General features: G+C 36.7%; 2 protein-coding genes across 3 annotated transcripts; both read left to right on the forward strand.

Annotated features, from left to right (window-relative positions):
• Positions 1–288: 288 nt before the first annotated feature.
• On the forward strand, positions 289–4,959 carry LOC113321806 (R3H domain-containing protein 2-like). The gene is made up of 5 exons (XM_026569723.1): positions 289–825; positions 1,514–2,234; positions 2,650–3,022; positions 3,812–4,199; positions 4,320–4,959. Exons 1-4 carry the CDS (start codon positions 522–524, stop codon positions 3,860–3,862), a joined length of 1,449 nt encoding a protein of 482 aa, XP_026425508.1. The 5' UTR covers positions 289–521; the 3' UTR covers positions 3,863–4,199; positions 4,320–4,959.
• Positions 4,960–9,311: 4,352 nt separating this feature from the next.
• Positions 9,312–10,872, forward strand: LOC113320539 (protein LITTLE ZIPPER 4-like). 2 transcript variants are annotated; one of them, XM_026568441.1, is made up of 2 exons: positions 9,312–9,593; positions 10,277–10,872. In XM_026568441.1, exon 2 carries the CDS (start codon positions 10,287–10,289, stop codon positions 10,509–10,511), a length of 225 nt encoding a protein of 74 aa, XP_026424226.1. In that variant the 5' UTR covers positions 9,312–9,593; positions 10,277–10,286; the 3' UTR covers positions 10,512–10,872. The 2 variants fall into 2 exon arrangements, with proteins under 2 accessions (XP_026424226.1, XP_026424227.1); XM_026568442.1 differs by lacking the exon at positions 9,312–9,593 and adding an exon at positions 9,820–9,846.
• Positions 10,873–11,698: the final 826 nt, after the last annotated feature.

Below are 11,698 nucleotides of genomic sequence, written 5' to 3' on the forward strand. Positions count from 1 at the left end.
TGATCCCCATGACACTTGTCAGCAAAAGAAATAAAGTGAAATGGTCCACATGACACGTGTCAGCAAAAGAAGTTAAAAAAAAAGGTGGATCCAGAAAATTAAAGTAACATTTGATTTTCCCAATAAAAAAACCAACTTATTTTTTTTTGGAATATTTATTTATAGAAATCATCTTATTAAAAAGTGACGGAGGAAATAATATTTTTAATAGGAAAGAAATACATTAAAAATACATGACATGCCCATACTCATAACTTCTCCTTTATGAAATCAAAAATACATAAAGGAAAGCAAAAGAAAACCAATAAAACACTCTCTCTCTTTGCATCTTCTCTTAAATTTCCTTTTCCTATTCAATACCCTAATCTCCTCATTCCTTTTGCTTCCTTCGGTACCCCAATTTGGTATATATCCTACAAAATATTCCCCTATGCAGAGTTAAATTAAATACCTAATAATAATTTCATGAACCATTTCATTCTCTAACCCTAAGCCCAATTTTCAATTTTTCACACTTAGCCATGGAGGGCTCTGTGGCAGCAGAACAACTCGGAGCCCCAGATTCATGGGAATTGGCTGATTTAGATGAAAGTATGACTAGATTAATGGTCTCTTCTTCATCTAAGAAGAAGAATTATGCTCTATCTTCTTCTTCATCATCATCTGGTTTTCATATCGATGAATCTACTGAACCTCAACCTCACACTTCAACTGAATCAACATCTACTGAAAGGAACGGAGGAGGAGGAGTTTCTGATGATTCTATCAATCAAGTCGATCAATTCCTTAGAGATGCTTTGCTGAACCCCCGTGAGAGATTATCAAGTAAGTATAATTTTTGGTGGTCTTTTACGTTTTAGTGTTAGGGTTTGTATTTTCGTTACCGTTCCCTAATTTAATTAATAATTAGGGATTTTCGTGATAATGGTCTGTCTTAATTTGCCTCCTAGGTTACCTCTCTTTCCGAAGGGGGTATTGTTTGTGGTCTAATGGTTAATTTTATCAGAATTTATTAGCTGGGAATGTAAATTAGCGTTGCTATGTTTTGATAGAGTAAATTTCCATGTATCCATCAGATTTTTAAATTTTTGTTCTTTCTTTATGCAATATTTCCCGATGAGATTATTAAATTTTGGAGTGAATGTGGGAAGTTCGACTTAATAGTAAGGGAACTAAAAGTAATATTAGAAAAGACAAACATCTTAGGGAAGAAGCGGAGTGAAATGTTAAGTGGCAACTGAAAAATAAACAAAGAAAAACGTCACTAGATACAGGAATATCTATATATACTTGATAGCATGATAATCTTGACAAATTGATAAGTTACTTCGATCCAGCCTCGGGTTAGTTAGTTCAGCTATGTGGCTTAGCTAATAAATTTTCTGGGCAGTCCTGAACTCAGTGGTGTTACTCTGGTCATTGATTTTACATATGTATGCCTTTTCGTTTTTGATTTCAAATTTAGTTCTCAGTTATTGATAGTTTTATATCTCTCTCTGCCATTGTTGAACAGTTTTGAGGATGGAGCAAGAAGTAGAGAAGTTTATCCGTGACTCTACACAACAACAGCTGGAGTTTCAGCAGCTGCCTACTTCTTATTTGAGATTGGCAGCTCATCGTGTGGCACAGCATTACTGTCTTCAATCAATGGTTGTATTAGACAACAATCAACCTGATGGGTCTGGTTCTAGAATTATTGTTCATAAAGCTTCTGGATTTAGATATCCTTCGATTCGACTGGCAGACATTCCTGTTAGTGTGGGACAAGAAGAAAGCAACTCTGCTGTTAAAGTTGCTATCAAGCAAAGACCACAGAGGCGGTCTCAGAACAGTGGAAATTCAAATTCGTCCAAGTCAAATCACGCCAAAAGTGTCGAGGAAAGAAAAGAGGAATACAATAGGGCCCGAGCACGAATTTTTAATTCTAATAGTACTAATGTCGCTGGGGCACAGCCTGTTGGTAAACCAGAAATTGAGTCGGTGGTGCCAGATACATTCCAGCATTGTCCTGTTGGTCCGAGAAGGATGGAAGAGAAACCTGTAGTTGAATTGCTTGTAGCGAGTATTGGTAGAGGCTTGGGAGATTCTTCCGCAGATAGCAGTAGATCATCAGGTAGAGGTCGGGTAGAAAAAGAGCCAGTAGGTAGTAGGTACCGATCGAACAGTAGAGTGGCTATCTTTCGGGATCGTGATGTTGATCGTAAAGATCCTGATTACGACAGGAGCTATGACAGGTATGTGATATCCATTAAAGAGTCAGTTCCATCAGATGTATCAAAAATATCCAGCACTAGAATTTCTCTGTTCACACGGCTATGTAAGGAAGGCTGACTGGCTTTGGTGCTCTGACTCTACTGCCTTGGTTTTTTTTTTTTTGCTTTCCAAAGCATTTTACATGTGTTTTGTTTGACAATGTTGTGTGTTATAGTGAATTGTCGTATGCCTGTACCCTTCTGTTGCTAGGAACAGGACACCTTTTCAACTGTGTTGTGACAAAAATTCTGGGAAAGATTTTGACTTGCTTTAGGGATAACCTCTATTCTTTTAGAGAAAACACGGTGCTTTCTTTGAGGAACTATAAGCATGTCTGGGTAGATTTTGAACATTATCATCTTTGTAATGTACATAAATAATTGTTGGCTTTTGTAGGTATATGCAAAGATTTGACCCTGGGTTTGGCTTTAGCGGAGGACCATACACAATGCAGCCCCTGTACTCCCCTGTCATCAACTACAACACTGAATTCCCACAGCTTGGCGCAGTCCACCGGCCTCAAATTCCTACTGAGCACCAAGCCCGGCCTATTCCTCAACATCTACATGGTTCTTGGACTGGGGCATCAACACCACCTGGGATTGGGTATGGCCCTCCTGAGACAATGATGGGACCTTTCAACCCTAATCATGTTGGTGCTCAGTCCACCTCTGCCATCTATATGCATTCCCCTCATTACCCTTGTCCTCCACGACCTGGAATGCAGTTTATCAATCCTCATGAACACGTGCACCAACCTTTTGCACAGGTAGACATGTAAATTTATATTATTTTCTGCATGATCCTAGTCTCGATTTGCTCAGCAATAAAAGTTCAAAGGGAATTTGTGATTTTGTGTATGGAGGAAGAAATGCTAGTTATGCAAGTGCATTAATGTTTTTATACCATCCCATCTAGTAGGTTTTGTGTGTTCTTTTCTTTTTTTGTTTTGTTATTATTATGTGAAATATTACTAGGATTTGTTTTTGAAAGTCATCTATAATCTTGACAAACTGTCTAAATGGCATGATGAATATTATTCTTTTTGGGGTCATCTCTGAGTGGTGAGCTACTAGGTCAACTGTTCATTGTTCACCTAGTATTGGAATGCTAGGGAAAAATAAAGTAACTGGTCAATTTTTAGAAGAGCCTATGTCATAGTGTGTGATTAAATGTTCACAAGCAAGACGGTGCTAAAAGAAGCAAGTATTATATTTTGAGGGTGTGAAGAAGTTTAGGGAGTCATCACACTCTCATTCTTATGAGATTTTGAGAGCCTCTATAGGTGCCGCAGACCAAGGATGACCTAGTTGCAGGGAAACTTTAATGTTAAATATATGGATGGCACTGTTTGATCTTTCCTAATCACGTCATCACTTCCTGCCTCTCAATAAGCTACAAGGACAGTAGACTTGGTGCCATCCTATACCAATCATGTGCTGTGTAAATTCTCAGAACCCTTCAGCAGAAGAACTTCTAATTGGGCGTGATTGCTATTATCCAAATTATACATTTTGTGGAAGTTCTTTCTCTAATGTATTTCTTGTGGAACTTGCAGCAACATCAGCAGCAACCTGAAGCGAGTTATGGATTAGCCCGGCCCCGGTGAGGGGCTTGGGCCATGCCTGCACTTTGCCAGTACAGATCGGAGCACAAAATCGTATTAAGGTTGCCATCCTGGCACCTATTTCTTGATCTGGCAAAAGTGCAGGCATAAGGATCCAAGGTTGGCTAGAGTTGGGCATCGACATTGGACTTCTCATATGCCACTGTCAACCTTGATCCCAAGGATGCTTCTTACATCTTATATGGAGAAGCTTGACCTTAGTCGTTTTCACTGGGACGAGCTCTTAGAGAGCTTTGCTTTAAAACTGTTGACAATGATGACAAATTAGGAAGAAGAATATACCTGTCAATTCGCATGTGTGAACATGGTTACCATGAAGGTTTGTTGTCAAACATTCATAACCTTTATTTTGCTGTTGCTTCTTGAGTTTTTATCACCTTTGCCCATGCTTTGTTAGCATGATTAGTTGCACAAATTTAACTGTCTTTATGATTTGCAGGGGATGAAAATATGTATCATTTCAGTGCTGCAAAGTTTGGAGAATGTGGTGTCAGTGTTACAAGATTGTTCGGATGAGTAAGTTTCTAAAAGCCACATCAAGTACCTTACGGACAAGGTAAAATATGGCCAAGCCCATGTAGACATCCATTTAAGTGAAACATCATACATGTGCAAGCCTTCCCCCTGTTTTTAGTTTTGGAAATTTCAGGTGAAGTCTTTTACAGATTAATTTTGTGAATTCTATGGGACCGCACCAGCCGCACACTTCGAAATTTACCACTAGCAAAGTCACCTAGTCGACTTGCTGAATTTGCCAACACAGCAGTACTTGAATGAAACTGTGCCATCTATCTTTGAAGCAGAACTAACTCGGGTTTGCTATGCCAAGAATAACAACATCAACATGGGTGCTGTAACATTTTACGGATGAAAATAATTCAAGCTCTATGTTCCTCCAGCCATGGTTTCCATGCTAATTCTGGTTCCATTATTTATTTGAACTTTTCTTTTTTGCTTTCATTTGTGTGCCTAGACAATGGATGTACTGAATAATTAGCCAACTGTTTAACCAAAGCCGATAATGAAAACCATTGTAATGTATGTATGGGTTGTTATTTTTAAGTGTTCTCTTTAATATATTCTGCAGTTTCCATTCCATTTGCAGTTTCTCTTCACTTGATTATGTAAAGAGTGATCTTCTCAAGTTTTCTCCTTCACAGGCTGTATGTGTTAAAATTTGTCGCTTAAATGCATCATCTGATATCTGATCCCGAATCTTACAAAGGGTCGGCGTAAAATCTTAAGACATTTGGTGGTGAAATGTATGGTTTCTTACTGGTTTGGGATTGGAACCATAATGACGCATTTGAATTCAACCAAGTTTTTCTTCAATCCTAAAATGTCAAATAAGTGAGCTGTTGCTGGTTGCTAGTAATTATAGCGTTTCTTCTGTTAAAATAATAATCTCTGCCTAACCTACTCATGTCAAAGGTGAAATTGGTGACAGTTTTACTTGATTGTTGTTTGAAAATGGTCCTCCCAAGTTGAACTTGGACTAGTTGGTGTATATTGTGTACCACAATCATGCAAAACCCCAGGCACATCACTTGGTGATACAATTGGATCTCATCATCTACCCAACCCCTATCTGTTGCATCAGTACTAGTGTAGTAGTGGATGGAAGGTTTTAGGGTTTTAAGAGGGTCATAATAGAAATCCTAATAATGGGAGTTCCATGATTCACCATGCAGTGTTATTATGGGATATGATTTAATGGCCCCCTCAGCAGACAGTAAGATGTTTTGAAGGGTGCACTATTGATGAGGTCATATGCCTTCCTTCTTCTCCCTTTGTTTGGGTTTGGAATCAATCCATCAATTACCTTACCTACAATAAAAGTAAAAAAAAAATTAAAAAAATTACACACCTCTCTCATCCATTATCGCCATGAATGATGAAATGTAGTTAAATGTAAAGATTGATGGGTTGCACTTGAGTGCTGCTCTTCTCGGTAGATACCATGCAAAATCTCTTCATCAATACGCCCTACATTTATGAAAAACCTAACCCTAATTTATTTAGGATCAGAAAAGCATACCTTTTAATTTATTTCTTTCAAACACAATGAAGTAGAGCAGATACACAGACACACGTTTGCTTGAAAAAGAAAATGTTTATTAAAGATGTAAAAAGTTGAGGGAAAAGGGTTACAGAAAAGTAAAAGAAAACCATAATTAGGATTTCTTGCCATCATTGTAAGTTCAGCTCAAAATTTATACGAGTACTATCCATCTATCTATCTAACAAGATTGAAGACCAAAGCCCGTTCATGATCATCATCTCCCTGCTACTTCCCTGTGCCCCTGCACGTTACGCTGACTCTATAACTCTCAAAAACTCTATTCACATTTTGACTGGTTAATATTAGAAAATCATTTTAGTCTATACGACCACTACTACCATCTGACATGACAATCTTGATGTGGTCCATTTGTTCAGTGGACCTAATTGTCTGGCAGATGCAACCGTTTACTAGATTGTGCCGTACCCCTTATATGGATTGTGTCTTTCTTTCTCCAAAAGGTAAACCGATGGAAGTGATAAAGTATTTGGTGGTTTATCTTTAGTTGAATATTAAAAAGGTCGGAGAACCAGTCCGGGGAGTGGTTTTGTACATGGAAATGCCAGTTTAGCACCCAAAACTTCAACATGTACTTAGGCATATATACAATAGAGTTTAAGAATAATATGCGGCACCAAATGCTCATTGTCAGATGTTTGCATTAATCCTAAACAGTAATGCTAGATGCACCGCATTTTGTCTTGTGAAATCGGAAAACCTTTAACAGCTGCTCTATCATTTGGATATGTGCCGTTAGAGTAGCTGCATTCTCTAGGAGAAAGCCTAAAATTAGTCTAGCACTTTCAAATCCCAAGAGATTAGGATTTATGTCTTTAAAATTCGCTTCCGAAGTCAATCTAGCATTTTTCATCTTTAAAACTCTCATATGGGATTGCGCTTGCAGGTGCACAAAATGTTCGGGTGGTGTAACGCAAGGTTGAGAAGTGACTTGGAAAGTGAAGTGAACTGTTGTCAAGCCCTCCAGCTCAGGGATGGATCCAAAAAGTTTTAATTTTTTCTCAGCCTGAGCTAATAGCCTTGGTCCAGTATAGCATTTCAATTTTTAGGTTGTTGGGTTGTGACGACTACCTGGACTAAAGCCCGGGTTATCCCAGCTGTAGGTCCGTCAGTGCTCCAGCTGTAGGTCCGTCAGTGCTCCAGCTGTTATGGACAAAGAAATGTGTCCCAAAGCATTTTCCGCGCCATCCAAAATATGTCCCTCGGGTACTGCATTGTCCTCGTTGACAGATGATGCATGGACTTCTTGCGCTTTGATTTTGCAAGCTTATACGCCCTAAAACTGGTTGTTCAAAAATCTATCATGGTTGTAATCAATCCTGTTGGCCTCCCTAATCCGGTTAGAATGTCATTAGTATTTGTATCGACCAAAATATATATAGCATTACTTTTGTGCAAATCAAGCAAATGAACCAACAGGGACAAGATAGCCATTTAAGCTCCTTGAAAGGTAAACCAAACTTTCTTATACGAAACAAAAAAAAACAACGAGATGAGACTCTTCAAAACGAGCTCCACGAGGCATCAAATTTAAAGGACTACTATAACCCTGTAAAACAACTTTCAAACGCCAGAAAACGTCCAATTTATTTTTTCTTCCGAAACTGCAAACATGATGTTCACGTTAAGCACTCATAACTTATATGGTTCATTTGAACAATTTTTTCAAAAATCTCAATTTTATGCATCTCAACAAGTAACTCTCAATCACCACGGTATATTTTTCAAGCAACTATCATTACCAATACCAGCCATAATAACGTACGTAAACCAAGATAACATCATCAATTATTACCGCCACAATCGGGAAAAAAATACCCAACAGGGGTACTTATGTCTTTTCGAGTTGCAACCTTTCTGATACCTGTTCTTCCTATAGCCCATTGAATACAAAAATAAAAGGGAAAAAAGAGACTGAAACCTTGTCCCTTCTACTTCTTTCTTAAACGAGCATCACGAGGTAAGACTATCGACAGACCAAAAATGACCAAATTTTACAAAAGATATATTAATATTTTATTTTTGAATATTTGCCATAAACAGGCTTGACTTGCCGTTGTGGACTTAGAGCTTCTCCAAACGAATGTGAGTGAGAAAAAAAGTCCTCTTCCACGTAGGATACACATCCAAATTTTCTAAAATCTTTCTCCAACCCAACCCTTTTCAGCTAATATGAAGATGACATGGCATGTTTTTCTATAGACATTCTCTAACTCAACCTCTTGTTTCAGAGGTTCACCAAGAGGATTTGTATAGATCCTAATCATCATTTTTTAGTATTTATAATAGATTTAATTAATTAAAATGATTTTTGATCATAAATCAAATACAGTATAGCTTATTTTTCTTTCTCCTTCATTAAACGAACTTCTCTTCCCCTTTCTCGTATTGGATGCAAATCAACGGAAATTATAGTCTCTATCTTATCAACTACTCTTTTCTTCTACATTAATTGAATTATCATAATTATTAAGAAATTAAGTTTCATCAGTTACGACTTTAAATGTTCTCCCTTTTGATGATGCAGGGAATCATCACCAAGATTGAAACGTATTCTATATTGGTGTTAGGGTGAATTCTATAATATATAATTCCTATAAGGGGGAGCTATTGATTGCATCTGTAATTTTTTTATTTTGATGTGCTTGAGGTATGAAGGCAAATATAAGTATAAGTGAAAGTGAAAATATGGACCGGTAGAATAATGGATATTTTTTTTATCGAGAAAAAAAAGAGACTAAGACCAGGCAAAGAAAGAGCCACGATGCAAATGGGTTGGAGAAGGATTGTTTTTATTCCTTATTTTTAGGATAATGGATGGGATATAGATAAAGGATGTCTTTTCACGATGCCGTAAATGAAGCTGATCACATGACCATTGGACAAGCTCTTACGTTCTAACGGTTTAAGTTTTGAAGGCTAACCTAGTAAAGATAGAGATTAGAAGATAAAACAAAAGAGCATGAATGGAAGGAAGGTCAAGGGTGTGGTGGTGATGATGGGTGTGCGTCGGTTTTGAGCCCAAAAATCTAACCATCATTGCGAATCTTCGGACGGCCTGGCCGAGACTAGCGAAACATAGCCCACCATCATATAGAGAGAGAAGTGAGTTAAATCACCAAGTCTAATTACCGCAATACCCTTGACTGCCATACTACCATCATTTACATGACGCCATCTCTTTTTCCTACGCGTCAAATCCTCTCTCTTTCCTAGTGAATCTCTCTTTTCTCCTCTTCTAATTGTTTCTTGTTCACTCTCTCTCTCTACTGGCACAAATTGAGCTCATCATAATCATTATACAACATTAAATCCTTGCCTCTACCGGCCGCCTTCCGTGCTTACAAAATATGCATGATTGTTGTAGCAGAACTAGGCATGTCTCCTCCATCCCACCACCGCTTCCCCCTCCTCCACCTCAATCCTCTTCATACCTTTCTAGCTACTTCTTCTTTCACTATAAATATTGGCACCCATTCATCTAATCTCTTCCTAATCTTCCCTTCCTTTTTCACTCAAGAAGAAAAAAGAAAAAAAAAATCAATAACAAACCTTCTGTTGCTGGTTTTTACTTGCTTGCTTAGTTACTAGAACATAAACAACAAAGCTAACAACTTCCAACACATTAAAAAGGTGAATGAATTTTCTATCTTTTTTTTCTTTTTCTTTTTATGTAAAAGCAAAGGAGTTTCCTTGCAATGCTCTAGTCTTTTTTAATCTTTCTTCCTGGTTTTGTTATAGAGTATATCCTTTAATTATTATTTCTTTGTTTGTTTCTTCTTATTCTACCTTCATATATTCTGTTTTTCTTGGATGATTCCTTTCACCATTGAATTTTTTTTTTAATCTCAAATAGAAATATATATCAGAGTCTTTGTATATAGTGGTAATCTCTAATTCCTAATGCTATTATATTCACTAGACATTTTCTCTATAATGTGTTTTTTTTTCCTCTCTGTTTTTGTCATCCTCTGTTTCTTGCAATAGTTTATTTAGACGATCCCATTGAAAACATATCTGAATATTCATGAAAACAAGACCCACAATTTCAGTATTTGTATAATAGAGATTTTTTTGTTTTGAATGTATTTCTAAAACAGGGGAATATTTTTTATATTTCATTAGATTCTTTAGCCAGGAAATCTTCCATATTACATTCCAATCTGTCATGACAATTATTCTTTCCTGGAATTTTTTCAAATTTAATGCGATTTGAAGGGGGATAATTTTTTTTTTATTCTCTTCGTACAATTTAAATGTTGTTCGTTAAGTTTTGTTATTTATATTTGGAGTACTAATGCATTGGTTGTGTTTAGGTTCGAAGTCATGGAAAGATTGAACTCAAAGCTTTACTTGCAAAACTGTTACATAATCCAAGAGAATGAAAGGCTTAGGAAGAAAGCTCAGCTCCTCAACCAAGAAAATCAAGCACTTTTGACTGAACTCAAACAGAAACTGTCGAAGTCATCAAACAAGAAAAACAATTCCAACCCTCTTCCTGATCTCAATCTCAGCTCCACTTCTAACACTGCGAATTCTAGCAAACCATGAAGAGGAACGGAAAAAGAAGAAGGTTAAGAGATGATCAAGGAAAGAAAAGAAATGGCTTATTAGTTATATACCCCTTTTGCTCTTTTGTGTAGAACCATGAAAAAAGAATGTAGTAGCAGTAGTAGAAAACATAGGTAGTTGTTGCTGAATATTAATATTATCATAGGACAAATAGTAGTTATCTCCCTGCTGCACCATAGTACTACTACTACGGCTACTACTACCTTATTACAATCCATGTCTGTTTTTCTTTTCTTTTTTTCTTCTTTTTGAGGGGAGGGTTTGAACTTTGAAATGATCATGGAGGTTCTGAAAATATAAATATTTAGATATATGATGATGGAAGATGTTATCAGAGATAAGAGTGGAATATAAAATCTTTTCTTTTTATCTATCTGGTTTTATTGATGCTCTTAATTTGAAGAACCAGCTAGGATGACAAAAGATCGCAAAAGATGCAACAACAGACCAATTCAATTACTAATCTGATTGAGCTGGATTTGCCATGAACTACTTTTGTTACTATATTTTTGTCTTTCGTCTTACCATTATCACAGTTCAGTAGCTACCAATTTACGAAGCTCTTTTTGCAAATGCAAATCAAACACTGGATCCCCGGACATGGAAATCACCATTCCATGTGAAGCTTAAAATTGGGTACCAAATGGAAATCCCCCGAACATGGAAATCAGTTTACCTAATAGACTAGTGCTTAACAAATCAGTGCTTGGGTACCAAATGGGCTATTTTTATTTTGGACAAATGGTTTGGGCTGATATGGATCAGTTTTCACGTTATCCGTATCTAATCCAAAACATTACAGATTCAAATGTATTCAATGGATGAACGGATTGGATATTGATAATCCAATAATTTATTTCAGTTAAAATTTATAATAAAATGAAAACTCAACACAAATGACTCCTTAAAAAAACTATATATTCTATGTGAATATACAAATATGTAGATGTCATGGACAACACCCAACACAAACATCTTAAGAATTACAAAATGATTCGTAGTATTTTCCAGTACTATATAAATGCTTTTAAGTTAACGGATTTGGATGTCCAATGGATTCTCAAGGTTGCATCTCAGCCCAATCTAGAATCCATTGAATTTCAAAAGTTTTATCCCTATCCAAACCCATTAATTAGAACGAGAAATTGGGGGATGCTTATTCTAAT

The sequence above is a fragment of the Papaver somniferum genome, chromosome 11, assembly GCF_003573695.1.
Source record: "Papaver somniferum cultivar HN1 chromosome 11, ASM357369v1, whole genome shotgun sequence".
NCBI classification, from domain to species: domain Eukaryota; kingdom Viridiplantae; phylum Streptophyta; class Magnoliopsida; order Ranunculales; family Papaveraceae; genus Papaver; species Papaver somniferum.